We start from the raw sequence: 21370 nt of genomic DNA, 5'->3' as shown, positions 1-21370 counted from the left end.
TTTGCTAATTATTTCTTCTCCCTTTTTCCTGTCTGTCGGGCTGGACCTGGCCAAGGATGAAACCCAGTCTATGGTTGTGCTGTGTGAGCAGAGGACATGCAACACCTGGGGCAGGGAACCCAGGGGAGCAGTGCTTGTCAGAGGCTGAGGGGAGGAGGCTGGGCAGAAGGAGCACTCAGAGGCTGGGGGCTGAGGCTGCTGGGAAATGAGCCACTGACAGATTTTTTTTTTTTTTGCGATGGAGTTTTGCTCTTGTTGCCCAAGCTGGAGTGCAATGGTGTGACCTCAGCTCACTGCAACCTCCGACTCCTGGGTTCAAACAATTCTTCTGCCTCAGCCTCCCAAGCAGCTGGGATTACAGATGCAAGCCACCACGCCCGGCTAATTTTGTATTTTTAGTAGAGACAGGGTTTCACCATGTTGGTCAGGCTGGTCTTGAACTCCTGACTTCAGGAGATCTACCTACCTTAGCCTCTGAAAGTGCTGGGATTACAGGCGTGATCCGGCCCTGCCATTGACTGTTTTTATTCTCCAGAGGCGGCAGCTTGCTGAGCATTCAGACCCAGGCTCCCAGCCCCACCTGCACTGAAAGGCTCTGTGATTTCAGGCAAGTTCCTGAACTGGGGCAAGTGCCTCAATTTCCTCCGCTGCAAAGGGGAACTAATGCTTACCATGATGTATCTAAAGTGCTCCGCACGTAGGAGGGGCTTAATGAAGGGCTATTATTGCTATTGTTGGTATCCTATTTTATACATATATCCTTCTGGAAAAAACCTCTTGAAGAAAGCTAACCCCTGAAAGGACAAACACATTTCAGGCCCTCTCTGAGCTTCGGCAAAGAACACAACACATTCCAGGCTGCCTTCGTTCCAGCTAAATTTTATTTGTCGGATTTTTGACAGACGTCTAAATTATACATTGAGTTTTCCACATGACCAAACACCACGTCTCTTCCTTTGATTATCATTTTCAAAAGGGATTATAAAAAAAGAACCTTTTGATGGATCAGACTGAACCCTGAAACCACATGGAGTGCAGAGCTAAAAATAAAAGGAAGTAAGAACTGGTCCCCGAGAAGGAAAGGAAAGGGAAATCAAAGCAAACTCGGACGGGAATGGAGAGACGAGTCCTGGTGAGGGTGACATGGTGTCACCCTCCGGGCCAGGCCGGATAAGGAGCGGCCAACAGTGAGGGTGGGGCGCAGAGTGGCACAAAAATAGCCACTACTTTAGTCCAGAGGGGAATAAAGAAATTTGTCAAAAGCCAGGAGAGAGAAGTGGAGACGGAGGGAGGGAGGAAGGAAGGGGGCAGGACCGTGTCCTCCCAGCAGCCGTGGGAGCTTCGGACTCCTTTAACCCTGGCACATTTCTAACCGCCGGCATAATCGCTGACTTTCAGCTGTGCACCGACATGTTCCCCAGCTCAGCCCACATCAATGACACCCTTGTTTCCATAGTAACCAAGGGAGAGTGAAGGGGAAAGGGTGTGTTGCACTGGGTGCAGGGAATCCAGCCAAAAGCAGCCACACGGGGTAGGTCGGGAGGAGGGGAGGACTCCAGTTTTTCCCACAACTGGCTTGAGCACATATCAGGAGCGCACCCCCAGGCCTCGCCCGCCCTCCGGCCTCCAGCCCTCTCCCCCGCACATTCAGATGCAATTGTGTGCAGGGCAAAAGTCTCGCTAAGACTCACTGGGGACGGGACCAGGAGAAAAGGGGTCTCCCCTTTCCAGCTTCAAATTCTGTCTTCTGGTCAGGGGGCAGGAGTGGGCAGGGAAGAGGCAAGAGGGCTTTAAAAAGCATTTTGTTTTTAAATGGGAGCTTTCAAACTCTGCCTTTTTCAGGCTTCTCTCATCTACCCCAGAGCCCCAGGAGGGTTCAAAAGGGCTCAAAGGGAAGATGAAAGCGTGTGACATCTGCAATGTCTCTATGTCTCTGCAGCTGAGGAGCAAATCGGAACATTTACAGAGGCCGTTATCAGAGGAGTGGCTTCTGCCTGCTAGCAGAGGCCTTGGGAGGGCTCTTTAAAACAGTCCCCTAAGTTGGTGGTAAAAGAACAAAAATATTTTACAGACCCTCCACCGCCAGAGTCAAAGTTCCATAGTGCAGTGTTCCAAAATTGCAGACCTCCAAGCAGGCATTTTGCCCCTCAGATAACTTGTCCCTGATGAACTATTCGGAAGAAAAAACAATTTTCAAGTGCTAGAGCCACATTTGCAGCCTAGTAGAAGGGGGATTTCTGATTTCTTATAATTCTGTGTTGCCTCTGTTCAAAGTAGGAGAGGAGCTTGGGTGAGCCAGAGAAGCCAGTGGAGGAGGTTGCAGAGAGCAGCTAGCTCTGCAGTTTTAAAAAACCCCTCACTTTCTTTTGTTTTGCAAGTCCTTACAGGTCTGTCCACAGCAACTCCAGGACACCTTTTCACGGCTGGCTTTGTTAATGACTTTCACGCCAGACCGCTTTTGAAGCTGGCTATGCCTCAGTCTCTGCTGCATACTCTTAGCCAGAAAAAGCTGGGTACTGAGGGCCAGGGGCTGCAGTTGCCCCTTCAGTCTGCTCACATGCCCTGATGGGCTTGGGAAGGGCCACCTCCCAGGATGAGAAGGCAGCTGGCCCCCAGGGACCCACCAGTCACTGGACAGTCTCTTATTCATTCTCTGAAAACCCCTGAGCTCAGGCACCAGAACAGAGTTTAATTCAGCAGCCGGGCAATGCTCTGGCCTGTTTCCCCATGTTTGAAGCTGAGGATTTCTGAGGCTCAGGAAAACGAGCTCGTTTTGCAATGAGGGGCAGGAGAAATGTTCTGCTATTCCTCTCCAATCAATCAACAGAGGACAGACATTCTGCTGCAGAGAGGCAGAGGAGCCCAGCAGCTGGGGTGACTCTGGCTTCCCTGGACACGACCCCTGCAGTCACACGTACACCCATGTCCTTCCCAGCAGCAAACCCTCTCCAGCCAGGAGCATCCCACACCACCAAGTTGCCAGCACTGTAAAAATTGATCTCTCTAAAAATCGATCTGCCTGGCTTTTCTCAGTGGAGCAGGTTCATGGTAAAGCTGCATTTATTTCTAAAATCTGATAGCAGCAGCCTATTGTGATCGTTTAAACACAGAATTCTTTGAGCTTTTGAAATCCCATCTATAGGATGGCCACAGAGAAGCCAGCTAATCTCAGAGTCGGCTGCTCACTGCTCCACTGAGCTGGAGAAAGCCTGTTTACGCTAGCCTGAGCCCTCGATGTGAGAGCTTTTTAAGGACCTTGTAATTTTTCTGGAATTAAACCTCCCACCTCTCCTTACATTCCAGATGTCATTACAGTCAAAAGTCATAAGAATTTGCTTCTCTGTGTGGCTGGCTGGGGCGGGGGCGGGGGCAGGGGTGGGTGGGATGGGGTATGTTTCTGTAGTGACTTGTCTGCAAGAAAGGTTTTTTTTTTTTCTTTTTTTTTCTGTCCAAAGAGTGAGGATTACATACGTAGTCTCTGACCTGCGAGACGATGGGATAGTTTAATTATCTGCCTTTTCTCCCCCCACCCCCACCCAGCAGCTTCCTGCCGGACAGACTGAAGCCTGGCTGGGCTGGTGATGGTAAAAATCACTGACAGCAGCAGCAAACACTGTCTGTGGTTTCAAAACCATGGAGGGAATGCAAGGGACGGGTCAGTAAATAAATGAACTCAGCAAAGCTGCTTCTTCCTCTTTTCCTTTTTTTTTTTTTTTTTCGAGAGGAAAAAAAAGCCCACTGGAATTGTCTAAACTGCAATGCAATCTCTTGCTCATTTAAAAGATCTCATTTTCTAATCATGTGCTTTGAGACATTTAATACTATTTCAATTATGCAGAGGAAATAATATAATTCCTTTATTTGAAAAATGATACTGAACCTCAGAGATCAGTTAAATCTACTGCTGGAATGGGGATTCTTTCTAAACTGTGTTGTTCCCTCTCTTCAAACAGCTGTAGCTGTACACAGATGGAAAAACATTTGGTCAGAAAGCAGCAAATTAGTGTTTTTCAGGACCGAATTCGGCTCCCGCAGCTCCTGCGTCTCCATTCGGCTAGATTTTATTTCTTCTTTGCATTGACATTTTTGCAGACCCAGTTCATGCCATCCTTTGAGGGAAATGGGCAGAGAAAGGCAGTGTTAGTTGTAAGAAAAGTGCCACACGCTCCAGCCTGGAGGGGTGGGCGGGGGGGGGGGTCCCAGGCCCTCCCTCCCAGACCGCCAGCTTTAAGGAGTTTGCTTGGTTCAGGGGCCCACCTCAGTGACCAAGGATAGTGACCTCCCAGGAGGAGGAGGAGGAGGGAGGTCTCTGAGAGCACAAGAGGGAGATGGGAGGGGGAATGCCCAGCGCCTGAACTTGAGATGGGTCCTCAGGAACTCCCTCTGAAAAAATAAACACATCTGCCTGCATCCAAAGCCTGACTGAGGAGCTATCAGGAACGATTCCAGCCATTTTTGGCTTTTTCTAAAAGCTGACCTTTGCTAGGGCATTAAATTCAATAAGCCACCCTTCTGGTGCCCCAGTGTGTTTACAGTGTGACAGTGTACACTTGGGTTAAATTAAATTTCTTTTTGGAAAAACAAACCCACTGCAGTGAGTGTTGAGAGTCACACACCAGGGCGATGTGCATTTACTTCTCTTCCTGCAGCACTTCAGATAGGTTTAAAAGGGTCTGGCCCGCTTCTTATAGCTTTAAGCACCAGCATCCAGAGGGACTGGGGAGAAGGTTCCCTTAAAGGCACAATGACCTTGAAAGCGCTCTCTCTTAGAGGGCTGCAGAGGGACCCAGGTAAAAACCACACAATGCCTACAGCCGCCTGGCAGGCGGCACAATTCCTATGGATGCCAGGCCTGTCAGAGGTGAACTCCTTCCCAACCCCCTTTGGAGCTAGCCCTGGACACTGCCCTTCCCTAGAGTCTCCCCAACCTTCAAGAGTGTGTAGAGTTTCCTCAGAAGCCCAGAACAAAATCCAAGGCAGCTGCTGCCACGAGTCCTTCCCCTTGCATCCGTAACAGAGGCTCACAGAGGTCCCAGCTACATCTGCACACATCAGCCATACTGGACACGCCACCGAGTCCCACATTTCCTGTGGCCATGGATCTAGCTGCTGAACCTGAACAGCTGAGACAGCTTACAGTAATAAATATCAGCTGACACCCTTGGCCATTCGGAACATTAATCCCATAAACAATACATCACTGCAAAACAACCAGCAGGCATCCTCTCCCCCAGCGCATCTGACCGTCACCTGAATTTACAGTGATTACAACTCCGCCAGTTGCTGTCAGTGCACTTGGGCAGCAGAACCAGATAATCTGACGGCTGTCCCAGAGCCGACCTCTGACCTTTGCCAAGATGAGGCCGCGGTGCAGAAAGCCCGAAGGTGGACAGCACCTGGCGGCAGCAGGGGGAAGGGCAGAGGAATGCTGAGGTGGGAGAAAGGGGGAATCCAAACGCATCTCTAATTACAACGGGGTCAGCTACTAACTCTGAGAAGCTAAGGGCAATTTTAAGACCATTTTATGAAAAGGATTAATTTAAAGAGAAGCATGTTTAATTTTAGTAGCTAATTGGTTTCCAGGAAAAAAAAAAGATCACCTGCCAAGAGACAAAAAGATTTTACAAATAAAAGAGGGATGAATAAGATACGCATCTTCTCTCGGCTGGGAAGCTGAATAGATCGGCACTTACACGGCACTTTCCACCTTCAGGGGCTCGCACAAGCACTCCAAGGTGGGCACCTCTCCTCTATGGAGGCTCGCAATCAAACCATCTTCTCAGAGAAATCAAGGACAGTGTGCCCACACTATGTGAACAGCGCTTTGCCTTTTTCTTGCTTTACGGCTGATTAAGGAGAGATTATTGCATGTAACTGAACATGAATGCAGGCAAAGAGATAGGAAAAATATTTACTCAGCTGCAGGAGCCCAAAGCAGAAGGTGGAGGGTGCGGGGTGGTTTTATACCGGGTCTCTGTTATGGAGGCAAAGGAGGGTTCAAACGGCAGAGCCCTGCTGAGGGGCAGTGTCTGGTGTCTCCAGATGCCTGTGAGGACCAGCCGTGGTGAAGTCCTTCCAGCCACTGTCCTGCCAACAGAGGGCGCGTGGAGGCCAGTCCCTGCCAGCTGACCCCCAACCTGGGCCCCTGCGGCTGCCGCTGCCGCTGCCGCTGCAACCCTGAGTGTGGGAAGCACAGGGAGTGTAAACAGAGGCCCCTCTAATCTGAAGCGGCTAGGGTTTGGGGAGTGGCATCTTTCTTGTGCTAGCCAGAAGAGAACTGGGCTGGAAGTGGGAGGGGAGGGAAGGGGAGGCATTGGCCAACAGTGGTACCTCCTCAATCACGTGGCCATGGATCTAGCTGGGGCAAGCTTTGTCAATCACATTGGGGCAAGCTTTGTCAAGCTGCCTCCTGGAAAGGAAAGGCAATGGTGGTGCCCAAGCTCGCCCAGGGGAGGCTCCCATCAGACTTGCTGGAGGTTATATTCCCAGAACCTAACATGATGTCTAGCCCACAGCCCACTTAATTCACATCTTTTAAGTCAATCCTTGTAGAAGCCTGTGAAGTAGGTACTAGTGTTATTTCTCTATCACAGCTGAGGAGATGAAGGCACAGGACAGAGCAGGGCAAGGGCAAGCTGTGGTGCCCAGCATGGTGCTCCAAAGCTGCTTACCAGTTCTCCATGGATGTGGGTACCTGCCAGGTGAAGGGCTCTGCCCCAAGCTTAGAGAGGAGCTGGGAAGCACCCTGAAGACAGGAAAGGGAGGAATTCTAGTTTTATCCTCCTCATGACTTCCGCTGAACGCAGGGGCCTGAGACTGGAGTAGCCCCAGCCAAGCCTCCCTGCAGCTCTGATAGTGCCAGAGGCTGCTATGGGCCATTCAGTTCTCAAGATTCCTGGGCTGTGGGTATCTGTGTGTGCAGAGGCCTGGCTATCTACCTGGCTGCACAATCCTCACATATTAACCATCCACCCAGACCACCACCTCCAGTGGAAATGCTACATTTAGGGACAACATACTTGCAAGAGGAGGAACCTTCTGCTTCTCATGTTTAAATAAATGTTCCACACTACTCTTGCTTTCATCTGGCAAGGAAGGTTTTTTTTTGTTTTTTTTGAGACAGAGTCTTGCTCTGTCGCCCAGGCTGGAGTGCAGTGGCATGATCTCAGCTCACTGCAAGCTCTGCCTCCCGGGTTCACGCCATTCTGCCTCAGCCTCCCGAGTAGCTGGGACTACAGGCGCCCACCACCATGCCTGACTAATTTATTTGTAATTTTAGTAGAGACAGGGTTTCACCGTGTTAGCCAGGATCGTCTCAATCTCCTGACCTCATGATCTACCCACCTTGGTCTCCCAAAGTGCTGGGATTACAAGTGTGAGTCACGGTGCCCAGCTTTTTTTTTTTTTTTAAACAGACAACTGAGAAAAGGTGATCATTTACTTGAAGTAGGTTACTGCTCTGCTTCTAAAGAAGGAAGTGAACTCATAGGTTTGTTTAATGGTTGAACTTTTTTTTTTTTTTTTTTTTTTGAGACGGAGTCTAGTTCTGTCGCCCAGGCTGGAGTGCAGTGGTGCGATCTCGGCTCACTGCAAGCTCCACCTCCCGGGTTCACGCCATTCTCCTGGCTCAGCCTCCCGAGTAGCTGGGACTATAGGCGCCCACCACCGTGCCCGGCTAATTTTTTGTATTTTTAGTAGAGACGGGGTTTCACCGTGATCTCGATCTCCTGACCTCGTGATCCGCCCGCCTCGGCCTCCCAAAGTGCTGGGATTACAGGCGTGAGCCACCGCGCCCGGCTAATGGTTGAACTTTTATTGTTAAAACCTGGTTTGACCAATTTTCTGCACATTTGATCTTCATTATGGGGATGACAATCTTACGGTATGAATAGTCCTCCCTTCCTTCCTTCCCCGGACCCTACCCTGACCAATCTTGCTGAAACTGAATTTGAATTGATTACCTTCAGTTCAATAACAGAGACTAAAGAGAGACATGGAATTTCAAATACTGAGCTTTGTTTGGCCTCCTAGAGAGGAAATACAGTTCCCAATGTAACAATATTATTCTCTCCTATAACCACTGGGAGAAACAGCAGGCCGCCCCTAAGCATACGGGGGAAACTCACTCCTCCCAGAGCTCTGCATCCCAGAAGTTAAGGTGTACTGCTTCTTTCCAAGGGAAGAGTGGTCTCTGACTACGCTGCTCTCTTAAATTCGATCTCTGTACATTGCATCCATCACCGCTCAGTAGTTGGAAGGAAGCGGTGGCAGCCATGGCTGGGTGGGCCTGGTTTTTAGAGCCATGCTGGTTACGTGGTCACAGCAGTAACTGCTTTAAGATGACGAGGTGCTCAGATCCTTGCTGAGCAATGCAGCCTACCCCATTGTGCCATCAGGCCCCCACGGTCAAGGAGCAGTTGGATGCTGCGTACATCAAATATGGCTCGCTGTTTTTTTTTTCTGGTGACAAACGGTATTGCACCAGAGAGGTAGCAAAATCGAATGTCCTGAGACTGCTTTCTTAGTCTCCAGAAAGGTTTGAAAATTTAAAAATAAACCTGAGGTCTGACTCACAGGTAATAAGCAGTTCCATATATACCTGGAGTCAATAACAACTGATGCCAGGCCTAGAAAAAAGTGGTAAATGTTGTTTTTCAAAATATTGGGGCCAGGCGTGGTGGCTCACACCTGTAACCCCAGCACTTTGGGAGGCCGAGGCAGGCGGATCACCTGAGGTCAGGAGTTCGAGACCAGCCTGGCCAACATGGTGAAAACTCGTTGCTACTAAAAAAAAAAAAAAAATACAAAAAATTAGCCAGGCGTGGTGGCGGGCGTCTGTTATCCCAGCTACTCAGGAGGCTGAGGCAGGAGAATCACTTGAACCCAGAAGGTGGAGGTTGCAGTGAGCCAAGGTTGTGCCATTGCACTCTAGCCTGGGCAAGAAGAGCAAAACTCCATCTCAAAAAAAAATAAATAAATAAAATTCTGTGGCATATTAGGGAGAAGTCCTCCAAATCAAGGAAAATGAAGCAAAACCAAGAAATGGGAGAGTGAGCATTTAGCGTTCCTCCGGAGGCTGACTCGGGGATGGATTACAGCTCGGTGCTCGGACTACTCATGGCCCCTTCTGTGGACACAAGGCAGCTGAAAGCCTATGTGACCTGCTCATGGCTCCTGTCTTCAGGAGGAGGAGAGGGACGTCGGGCAGACATTACAAGAAAAGGTGAGCATGAGGGGGTGGCCTGGAGAGCAACACCCAGGGCACGATCTGCTGGCTCAAGGCTATGGGAGGAGGCAAGTCTCTGTGGTGACCATGGCCAGAGGTCAGGTTAAAACTTCGGATCTCTGCTTTAAGAGGAAATTCAAAGCCAGTATCATTTTAATTACACACCACACACACACATGCACATTCGCAGTATTTTAGAGAGAAACTGTCTTCAAATGCCTGAAACTATAACAGCAGGAAGAGCTGTGGTTTGGGGTTCAAATTCAGGTCTGCGGGTGGAGGAGGGATGGATTTCTCGATACCTTTCTCTGGCTCTAAGCCAGATCCTTTGTTCACTATTTTCTAGACACCAAAGGGGGAAAAAAAAAGACTGAGAGTCCCAGTGCGAATATTTCATCCTAGGAGGGGCCTTGGCAACTTGGGCCTGACCTCGAGGGTGCAGAGTGACACTTCCTCCATGTTGATAATGGAGTCTAGCTGAGGAAGGTTTTGGTTCTCCCTCCCAGATATGTTTCAGTTTCTCCTCTTTCCGCTTTCATCCACTTGACATAACTAGGTCTCTCCTCATCACTCCCCTGGACAGTGGGCCTCCTGGCAGGGCAGAGTTTCTGAGATTGAGGATCTCCTTCCACTTCTCGTGTCCTTTACCTACTCTCTGCTCCTGATGGTCTCCCACGAAAACCTGCTTTAATTATATGATGGGCTGGCTTCGCAGTCAGCGCCAATCAGGAAAAGAAACCCCGGGTCCATCCTCTCTCAGAAGTCAGTTTCCACACCTGAAGCAGGGGCTGGTGAACAACACGTGGTATTTCCCACCCCTGTAACGGCTTCGTATGTGCTGCCTTCAGGACACCAGGTGGAATGGGACCTTGAAACCCATCCCAGGAATCACTAACTTTCTTTTCTTTTTTTCTTTTTTTTTTTTCTGAGGTGGAGTCTCGCTCTGTTGCCCAGGCTGGAGTGCAGTGACGCGATCTCGGCTCACTGCAAGCTCCGCCTCCTGGGTTCACGCCATTCTCCTGCCTCAGCCTCCTGAGTAGCTGGGAATACAGGTGCCTGCCACCTTACCCGGCTAATTTTTCTGTATTTTTAGTAGAGACGGGGTTTCACCGTGTTAGCCAGGATGGTCTCGATCTCCTGACCTCGTGATCCGCTCGCCTCGGCCTCCCAAAGTGTTGGGATTACAGGCATGAGCCGCCGCGCCCAGCCAGAATCACTAACTTTCATAGTCCCAAATCATGTGTTTAAGCTACTCCACTAATGAGAAGTGATGTACCTGCCCTACTTCATCCACAGAGGGGCGTGGCTCGCCATCTAGCAGCTCCGTGGCTGTTTCCCTAACTCGCCCCCGTGAGGCTATTATTTAGCAGTACAAGACAGGTCTCTCAAATATGTTTTGATTAAACACGTACAATGTATGTGTCTGTCTTTAAACACTTGAAACTGCAACAGACATTCCAGGTCTTTTTGGTTATTTTTAAACCTTTGTATATTTTCTTTCAGAGTCGTTAGAATCAGATGTCACCTGATTTGCCTATTTAGAGCCTAATCATTTGGGCCAGCTTTTGGGGAGGTGGGGTGGGGTGGGATGAGGAGGAAAAAAAATAGGAATTTACGGCATTTCAGTAATTATTGCACAGTTTTCATGTTTGAAAGTGAACCTCAAACCATTAGATCTTAATGATATTTTTCTAGTAAAGTCTTTCAATTTTAGAATATTTTTAGCCCTAATAAATAAAAATCACTAAAGGCCTGTACTTCAACTAAGCAATGCTGGAAAGGAATTCCACTTAAGTGACTCTTTTTAAGGCAAAAACCAGGAAGCTGGTGTGTGGACAAGAGCTTGGGTCGGAGGCACCACCTAAGGGAGGCATATGGTCAACCAGGGGCTCACAATGAGAAGTATTTCCGCAGCCAAACTCCACGACCTTTCTCTGGTCCCCAAAGGTTACCACGAAAGGACAATAGACAGCAGATTCCCTTCTTAATTAACATTTTTATTAAATAACCCATTTCAAATAATGGTTAAATTCTCTAAATTTATATCATTCTATTAACCATAATCTAATCTCATTAACCTTGAAATCCCAGTCTTAACTACCCAATTCTATACACCATGGTACTATCTACTAAACTAATTAAGTGACCTTCAAACTATTTCTCCTCCATACAAAAATCATTTTTTATTTTTTACTCATAGTTTTTTGTTGGATCTCTCTTGATATCATTTCCTGTGAACTTGGTTGCTGAAGGCCCCAATCTGGGAAGAACTTTCTTTTTTTTTTTTTTTTTTTTTTTGAGACGGAGTCTCGCTCTGTCACCCAGGCTGGAGTGCAGTGGCCGGATCTCAGCTCACTGCAAGCTCCGCCTCCCGGGTTCACGCCATTCTCCTGCCTCAGCCTCCCGAGTAGCTGGGACTACAGGCGCCCGCCACATCGCCCGGCTAGTTTTTTGTATTTTTTAGTAGAGACGGGGTTTCACCGTGTTAACCAGGATGGTCTCGATCTCCCGACCTCGTGATCCGCCCGTCTCGGCCTCCCAAAGTGCTGGGATTACAGGCTTGAGCCACCGCGCCCGGCCAGAAGAACTTTCTTATCAAAATCAAATCATATATAATAATCTCACATTACTCACTCAAACTGGTTTATTTTGCAGCATTCCCCTGCCTGTCCCCAACTCCACCCTCTAACTGCCTAGTAGCTTGCTGCCTCTTTTGTGGCCTAAAGATCCTGTGAAGGGCACTGAGTATCTACAGTGGTTACACAGCCAGGAGCATGGAGCTCTATCCTTTAATCTCCACCTGATGGGAGTTGGGGGAGGTCGGGGGGTTGGGAAGAAAATGACAGGAGCTCCCTCTCTACCTCCAGGCTTCTCTGAAGCAGTGTCCTTGACTTTAAATGCCATGGCTCTAAATATTGATTCTAGATTACTCTAGTCTTCCTTTTTCACATCCCTAAGGCTGGCAGAAGATACAAGAGCCTTACTGTTAATTCTTGCTTTGCTTTTTCTTCAACACTCTGGTCAAGCAAAAGAAAGATTCCAGAGTTGTACTCGCACTTTCTTACAAGTATGCACACAAACTGTATTGCTTTTCTTCAGCCCCACCTTCATAATAGCCCCCAACCTCAAGATGCTCTCAGCTTTCTAAATTTGTGTTCTAAACCCTTCAGACAGGCTCATGCTGAAGTGGTTTGCAGAAACACAAGAAAATTACTATCTTTTCATGGGTCTCATCTTCATCAACATAACCTTAGGCCTATGACTTCCATCCTGTGTGCAATCAGAGTAAAACATGTTAGACAAATTTTGATTGTTTATTTTTATTTATTTATTTATTTTGAGACACAGTCATGCTGTCGCCCAGGCTGGAGTGCAGTAGTGCGATCTTGACCTCGGCTCACTGCAACCTCCATCTCCCAGGTTCAAGCGATTCTCCTGCCTCAGCCTCCCGACTAACTGGGATTACAGGTGTGCACCACCATGCCCAGCTGATTTTTTTTTTTTTTTTTTTGAGACGGAGTCTCGCTCTGTCTCCCGGGCTGGAGTTGCAGTGGCCGGATCTCAGCTCACTGCAAGCTCTGCCTCCCAGGTTCACGCCATTCTCCTGCCTCAGCCTCCCGAGTAGCTGGGACTACAGGCGCCGCCACCTCGCCCGGCTAGTTTTTTTTTGTATTTTTTAGTAGAGACGGGGTTTCACCATGTTCACCAGGTTGGTCTCGATCTCCTGACCTCGTGATCCACCCGTCTCGGCCTCCCAAAGTGCTGGGATTACAGGCTTGAGCCACCGCGCCCGGCCTTTTTTTGTTTTTTTAGTAGAGACACGGTTTTGCCATGTTGGCCAGGCTGGTCTTGAACCCCTGACCTCAGGTGATCCACCCGCCTCGGCCTCCCAAAGTGCTGGGATTACAGGCATGAGCCACCGCACTCAGCCTTGATGTTTTAAAAAGCAGCCAGGGCTGGGCAGGGTGGCTCATGCCTGTAATCCCAGCACTTTGGGAGGCTGAGGCAGGCAGATCACTTGGGGTCAGGAATTCAAGACCAGCCTGGCCAACATGGCGAAATCCTGTTTTTACTAAAAATATAAAAAATCAGGTGGGTGTGGTGGTGCATGCCTGTAATCCCAGCTACCTGCAAGGCTGAGGCAGGAGAATTGCTTGAAGCCGGGAGGAGGACATTGCAGTGAGCCGAGATTGCGCCACCGCACTCCAACCTGGGCGATGAGAATGAAACTCTGTCTCAAAAAAAAAAAAAAAATTAGGGGGAGCCTGCTTTTCCGGTACACAGTTCCTCAGTACAAAGCAGGGGCTTTCTGTCAGTAGAAGCCTCCCAGTGGGAAAACAACCTGAAGTAGCAGGAAACAGACACCAACCCTAGGGCCGGGGGAGATAACCAACAGAAGAAACAAAAACACTTCTAGGATGACTAGGACGTGTATGATTGTTGGTGGCTATCACCTTGGAAGGACAGGCAGTTAGCATCCGTAATATTAGACACAACACAAAGTCCCAATCCAATCAATCATCAAAGAATCCTAGAGTTAGAGACAATCCTCAGTCTTCTGTTCTCACATCCCTCCCAATGGCGAAGCTTGCTGCACATGTAGGGTGGCTTACCTGGGGCGCTCTTGGAGCACCTCATGATTTCTGATTGGTTGCTAAGCAGAAAAGAACCAAATTCCTCCATGCCCTTCCTGTCTTGGAATGGCTCATCTGCCCATCAAGATCAGCGCAACCAATGAGACAGACCACCTCGGTTAGCTGTCATGTTGCCAGGTGGCCAAGGCTTCCTGTAATCTTACCTGAACGCCCTCTCCTGTGAGAGCTGAGCAAGACTGGATCTGCCAGACTCGGTCGCGGATGGTATGCAGGTTCAGTCCTTCTGCAATTTCAGAGGCAGGAGCTGCTGTGAGCAAATCCTGCTTATTAGCAAAGATGAGCACTGGCACACAACTTAGTTTTTCTTCCTCCAATAATTCCGCTAGTTCCTGGATTTTGAGAAGGGAGAGGGAGGGAAGGTTAAAATCTATAAATCTATGATATATAACCATATACTATCCTTTTCTCTTTTTCCTTTTTTTTTTTTTTTTTTTTTTTTGAGACAGAGTCTTGCTTTGTCACCCAAGCTGGAGTGCAGTGGCATGATCTCGGCTCACTGCAACCTTCGCCTCCCAGGTTCAAGTGATTCTCCTGCCTCAGCCTCCTGAGTAGCTGGGACTACAGGCATGTACCACCACACCCAGCTAACTTTTGTATTTTTAGTAGAGACAGGGTTTTGCCATGTTGGGCAGGCTGGTCTAGGACTGCACACCTCAGGTGATCCACCCGCCTCGGCCTCCCAAAGTGCTGGGATTACAGGCGTGAGCCACCAAACCCAGCCAACCATGTACTTCTAATCAGAAAAAACATAACAGTTAAGCTGATCAGCTAGCAACTTTCAAGAGTAGTGACTCTCAAACTTTTTTCTTTTCTTTTTTTTTTTTTTTTGGAGACAGGGTCTTGCTCTGTCGCCCAGGCTGGAGTGCAGTGGCGCAATCCAGACTCACTGCAACCTTCCACCTCCTGGGTTCAAGCAATTCTCATGCCTCAGCCTCCTGAGTAGCTGGGATTGCAGGTGCACACCACCATGCCCAGCTAATTTCTGTATTTTTGGTAGAGATGGAGTTTCACCATGCTGGTCAGGCTGGTTTTGAACTCCTGGCCTCAAGTGATCTGCCTGCCTTGGCCTCCCAAAGTGCTGGGATTACAGGTGTGAGCCACCGTGCCCAGTCTGATTATCAAACTTGAACCTGTATAAGATTCCCCTGGCAGATTCCTGGGCCCAATCCAGAGATGCTGACTTTGGAATGCCTGAGCTAGGGCTCAGGAATCTACATTTTTAACAAACTCCTGAAGTGATTCTGTTATAGATGATTCACAGACCAAATTTTTTTTTTTTTTGAGACAATATCTCACTCTGTCACCCAGGCTGGAGTGTAGTGGCACGATCACAGCTTACTGCAGGCTCAGCCTCCTGGGCTCAAGTGATGCTTTCAACTTGGCCTCCTGATCAGCTAGCTGGGACCTAAGGTGATCGCCACCATGCCCAGCTAATTAAAAACATTTTTTTTGGCCGGGTGTGGTGGCTCACCTATGTAATCACAGCATTTTGGGAAGCTGAGGTGGGCGGATCACCTGAGGTCAGGAGTTCGAGATCAGTCTGACCAATATGGTGAAACCCTGTCTCTACTAAAAATTCAAAAATTAGCCACACATGGTGGCGGGCACCTGTAGTCCCAACTACTCAGGAGGCTGAGACAGGAGAATTGCTTGAACCCAGGAGGCAAAGGTTGCAGTGAGCCAAGATCATGCCACTGCACTCCAGTCTGGGTGACAGAGCGAGACTCTCTCTGGAAAAAAAAAATTTTTTTTGTAGAGACAGGGTTTTGATATATTGGCCATGCTGGTCTTGAACTCCTTGGCTCAAGGGATCCTCCCGCCTCAGCCTAACAGAGTGCTAGAATTATAGCGATGAACCAACACCCCTGGCTCATAGAACACATTTTGAGAAACATCATTCAAGGGAGAAGACAAGAAGTGGCTTGAGATTCAAAACTTACTCAAAGTGATTACCTGCAAATAACTTTCAATGTGTGTGTGTGTGTGTGTGTGTGTGTATGAAATTTAAACTGAAAATGACAATTACTTTAGCGATAATTCTGTTTCATCAATCTCTATCTCTAAAACATGCATGCACATGCTTCACATTTCATCAAACCTACATCCTAAGATAACTTTATTGGTCCATCTGGCAAGGTCCCTGATATTTAGGTTACAGGTTGGGGTCTAAATTATATGTGATTCTGTTTACAAAAACTATAGGAGGGGTTGTATATGTACTTAAATGATAGGCCCATCTTTTTCTCATTAAATTCACATTTTAGCTACTTAAAACACGTGGGCTTGGCCGGGCACGGTGGCTCAAGCCTGTAATCCCAGCACTTTGGGAGGCCGAGACGGGTGGATCACGAGGTCAGGAGATCGAGACCATCCTGCCTAACACGGTGAAACCCCGTCTCTACTAAAAAAATACAAAAAACTAGCCGGGCGATGTGGCGGACGCCTGTAGTCCCAGCTACTCGGGAGGCTGAGGCAGGAGAATGGCGTGAACCCGGGAAGCGGAGCTTGCAGTGAGCTGAGATCCGGCCACTGCACTCCAGCCTGGGCGACAGAGCGAGACTCCGTCTCAAAAAAAAATAAAATAAAATAAAAAAAAATAAAACACGTGGGCTTTCAAAGAGAACTGTATGGATCAAGAGGCAGATGACTACATAGGACCCCCTCCACCTCCAAGCTCGTATTTCACAAGAGTGATAATCCAGAAATCATCAGGGTATGGAAGGGTGGTGAGTTGTTTCCAGAAGTCTGGAGGGTTCTCAACTCAGTTTCAAAAAAAAGGACATAAACATGAGAACTGCTACCTTTGGAAGGCCACCTGTGGTCATTCAGGATACAGGCCAAGGACTCTGCAATGAGAACTTTTTAAAAAACTTTTTTTTTTTTTTGAGATGGAGTCTCACTCTGTCACCCAGGCTGGAGTGCAGTGGCACAATCTCGGCTCACTGCAAGCTCCGCCTCCTGGGTTCAAGCGATTATCCTGCCTCAGCCTCCAGAGTAGCTGGGACTACAGGCACATGCCACCACACCCGGCTAATTTTTTGTATTTTTAGTAGAGACAGGGTTTCTCCATGTTAGCCAGGATGGTCTTGATCTCCTGACCTCAGGTGATCCACCTGCCTCGGCCTGCCAAAGTGCTGGGATTACAGGCATGATCCACTGGCCTTAAAAAACATTTTAAAATTAATTTAAAAGTTGAACTTTTTTTTTTTTTGAGACAGAGTTTTGCTCTTGTTGCCCAGACTGGAGTGCAGTGGTGCAATCTTGGCTTACTGGAACTTCTGTCTCCTGGGTTCAAGTGATTCTCCTGCCTCAGCTTCCCGAGTAGCTGGGATTACAGGCACGCACCACCACACCTGGCTAATTTTTTGTAGAGACGGGGTATTACCATATTGGCCAGGCTGGTCTCAAACTTCTGACCTCAGGTGATCCACCTGCTTCGACCTCCCAAAGTGCTGGGATTACAGGTGTGAACCATTGTGCTGACCTTTTTTCTTTTTTTTTTCTTTCTTTTTTTTTTTTTTTTTGAGACAGGGTCTCACTCTGTTGCCCAGGCTGGAGTGCAGTGTCTTGATCACAACTCACTGCAGCCTTGACCTCCTAGGCTCAAGCCATTCTCCTACCTCAGCCACCCAAGTAGCTGGAACTACAGGTACATGCCACCATACCCAGCTAATTTCACTCCTTTTTTGTAGAGATGGGGTTTCTCCATGTTGTCCAGGCTGTTGCAACGAGATCTAAGCACGCTTCTTCAAATCAGTCCACTCCACCCCTTGCCTCTCCTATCAGCAAACCCACCCTGGGTAAAATGTCCTTCACTTCTCTATGTAAAATTGGGTACACAAATCACATCATGTAATCATGTTGACATGCGCCCTGCATTTGAAGCCGTATTTGGGTTCAAGGTACACCTCATCTCCTGGCTTAAAATATAAAAGCAGCTTAGTTTTGGCTTGTGCATTTCTTCCTGTCCTTTCAAATTTGTCAAAGTTACCCCTGAATCAATTAAGTAGGTATTGAAAAATGTAAATAAAAATGAGAAGTGAATTGTTCCTTTGGGTTCATTTTCACATGGCCTGGGAAAAAACCTGAAGAGCCTTTGGGCATAGTGCTAAGTTCCACTCGTCTGTATCTCGTATATTCAATTTGATTAAAGCTAAAAAGCTTTAATTAAAAAACTGTTTAGGCTGGGCGTGGAGGCTCACGCCTGTAATCCCAGCACTTTGGGAGGCTGAGGTGGGTGGATCATCTGAGGTCAAGAGTTCAAGACCAGCCTGGTAAACATGGAGAAACCCTGTCTCTACCAAAAATACAAAAATTAGCCGGGTGTGGTGGCGCACGGCTGTAATCCCAGCTATGTGGGAGGCTGAGGCAGGAGAATCACTTGAACCTGGGAGGTGGAGGTTGCAGTGAGCCGAGATTGTGCCACTGCACTCCAGCCTGGGTAACAAGAGTGAAACTCCATCTTGGGAAAACAAAAAAACTGTTTAAAGAACTCTCAACTAATTTCAGACAACTGGTATTTTTGCTAGCTTGCTAGAATAACTGTCTTGTTTCAACTGTAAAGGTTAACAGACAAAACAAAACAAAAACTTCCCTCACTCTCACACATTTACAAGGTTGATTAATGAATACCCAGTTATTTGGGAACTATCTCAACAGAAGAATTAGTATTTAAAAAATATACTAGGCTGGGCGCGGTGGCTCACGCCTGTAATCCCAGCACTTTGGGAGGCCAAGGTGGGAAGATCACCTGAGGTCGGGAGTTCGAGACCAGCCTGACCAACATGGTGAAACCCTGTCTCTACTAAAAATACAAAATTAGCCGGGCGTGGTGGCGCATGCTAATCCCAGGTACTTGGGAGGCTGAGGCAGGAGAATTGCTTGAACCCGGGAGGCGGAGGTTGGGGTGAGCCGAGATCATGCCATTGCACTCCAGCCTGGGAAATAAGAGCAAAAAACTCCGTCTCAAAAAAAAAAAAAAAAAAAAAAATATATATATATATATATATATATTAGACCTTTGATATAAAACAAAAGAATTATTTACCTGACCCGTCTCTTCAAATCTTTTTCTGTCTGCACTGTCGATTACATATATCTATAAAGGAAAAGAAGAAGGTTATTTCAGTGAGCAGAGATGGAAAAGACAGGGCAATTTCTGCAAAAGAAGCAGGTGATCCCCAATCAGCATATTCCAATTAGCACAACATACAGTAATTCACTGGCGATTCTCATCTCATTTATGAAGGCCAAACAAACAAATACACAAATTAAATAAATAGGGATGCCCAGAAAATACCTTCAGCAACGCTCCAAAGTCTAGGAATTTAGGAAAACCAAGTGGGATAAAATAGCTACATTTAATGGGCACTTGATGTTATCAGTAAACATTACTAGGTCTACTCTATTAACCCTCATTACAACTTTACAATATAGATTTCACTGTTTTCCCTTTTTTTTGAGATGGAGTCTTGCTCTGTCACCCAGGCTGGAGTGCAGTGGTGCGATCTCAACTCTGGGTTCACGCCATTCTCCTGCCTTAGCCTCCCCAGCAGCTGGGACTACAGGCGCCTGCCGCCACGCCCGGCCAATTTTTTTGTATTTTTAGTAGAGACAGGGTTTCACTGTGTTAGCCAGGATGGTCTCGATCTCCTGACTTCATGATCCACCCGCCTCGGCCTCCCAAGCTGCTGGGATTACAGGAGTGAGCTACCATGCCCAGCCTTTTTTTTTTTTTTTGAGACAGAGTCTCGCTCTGTCACCCAGGCTGGAATGCAGTGGCGCGATCTCGGCTCACTGCAAGCGCCGCCTCCCGGGTTCACGCCATTGTCCATTCTCCTGCCTCAGCCTCCCAAGTAGCTGGGACTACAGGCGCCCGCCACCACGCCTGGCTAATTTTTTGTATTTTTAGTAGAGTCAGGGTTTCACCATGTTATCCAGGATGGTCTCGATCTCCTGACTTCATGATCCGCCCGCCTTGGCTTCCCAAAGTGCTGGGATTACAGCTGTAAGCCACCGCACCTGGCCTATTTTCCCATTTTATTCGTAAACAAACATAAGCAGAAAGTCAAGTAATTTGCCCAAATTACATCTGGTACTTGAGAAAATTGGGATTCAAACTCAAGCACGTAAGTCCATAGCTGCTCTTAACCTGTCTGCTAAACTGCTTCCCGGATTGTCAGAATGGAAGGGATGGTGTTTTGAGGCATTTATAATCCTATATTCCTCAAATCTCAAAGTACCATCTGCAGCATTAACTATATGCTGACTTCAGGGGCTGATGACAAAGGAGACACAGCTGGGTCAAGATCAAATACTGGAAATAGTAAGGGCACAGTCTTTGCCAGAAGCAAGAAGTCTTGAGATTCATCATAAACTACAAATCCCACGATTTCTCCCCATCCCTCAATTTTAGTTATTGCATGAATAACATCCTACAGCAATAAGGGAAATAAGGTAACACACACACACACACACACACACACACACACACACTCACACTCACACAAGAAAGAAAGAAAAAAAGAAAGAGAAAGAAAGAAAGAAAGAAAGATCACCTATAGTTATACCACCCAAACACATTAACTATTTTAATTTCCTATGGAAAGCTCCCTTTTAATCCTCCTTCATATGAAAACTAAAAAAGAAACAGAGATATAATTTTGTAGGTATTTTTCATTAAATGATGTATGTTTTCTCACTTGCTAATCTAAAAATTATCAATCTTTCAAAATTTCTTTAAAGACTTTAAAATTGCTATTAGCCTAATGGTATAATGGAAACATTCTCTTTTAAAATAGCATATCCAACTAAAAACACACACAATCTTCAGTTCTCACCATTACATACGTTAAATTATGTAAGTTACAAGCATTTTTTTTACTCAAAGTCAAATTCTGTGCTACACTGAAAATCTGCTCTTTAGAAAAAAAAAAAAAAACACAATTAAAATTCCACCGCTTAATGCTCTCTATTTAGAGTCACAAATGCTAAATATTATACCAGAAACCAATTTCAGCCATTTCCCTCAAGAATACTCTATGTTTTGGCCAGGCGCGGTGGCTCATGCCTGTAATCCCAGCACTTTGGGAGGCCAAGGAGGGCGGATCACCTGAGGTCAAGAGTTTGAGACCAGTCTGACCAACATGGAGAAACCCTGTGTCTACTAAAAATAAAAAATTAGCCGGGTGTGGTGGCATATGCCTATAATCCCACCTACTTGGGAGGCTGAGGCAGGAGAACCGCTTGAACCTGGGAGGCAGAGGTTGTGGTGAGCTAAGATTGCGCCACTGTACTCCAGCCTGGGCAACAAGAGTGAAACTCTGTCTCAAAAAAAAAAGAAAAAAAAAAAAAGAAAAAAAAAGAATACTCTATGTTTCTACTTGGAGAATCATACGAGGAGAGAGGATGAGTATGTTTGGTTTCAATATTTTTGTATGGCATTTTAATTATTGCTCATTATTATTATTGTACTCTGATTCGATGTCAA

At 47.2% G+C, this 21370-nt stretch overlaps 1 protein-coding gene across 1 annotated transcript in view; it reads right to left on the bottom strand.

Annotated features, from left to right (window-relative positions):
- Positions 1 to 863: 863 nt before the first annotated feature.
- Positions 864 to 21370, bottom strand: part of LOC105478341 (ARF like GTPase 3) — a 47831-nt gene continuing 27324 nt past the window's right edge. The window contains exons 4-6 of the mRNA XM_071069204.1: positions 18929 to 18979; positions 14025 to 14210; positions 864 to 4109 (exon numbers count right to left, since the gene is read on the bottom strand). Of these exons, the coding sequence (XP_070925305.1) occupies positions 4062 to 4109; positions 14025 to 14210; positions 18929 to 18979 (285 nt within the window). The 3' untranslated portion in view covers positions 864 to 4061. The remainder of the gene's footprint in view (positions 4110 to 14024; positions 14211 to 18928; positions 18980 to 21370) is intronic.

This window comes from Macaca nemestrina, chromosome 9 (genome assembly GCF_043159975.1).
Source record: "Macaca nemestrina isolate mMacNem1 chromosome 9, mMacNem.hap1, whole genome shotgun sequence".
Classification (NCBI taxonomy): domain Eukaryota; kingdom Metazoa; phylum Chordata; class Mammalia; order Primates; family Cercopithecidae; genus Macaca; species Macaca nemestrina.
Note: the sequence above shows the minus strand (reverse complement) of the source record. Positions and strands in the feature narration are given on the sequence as shown.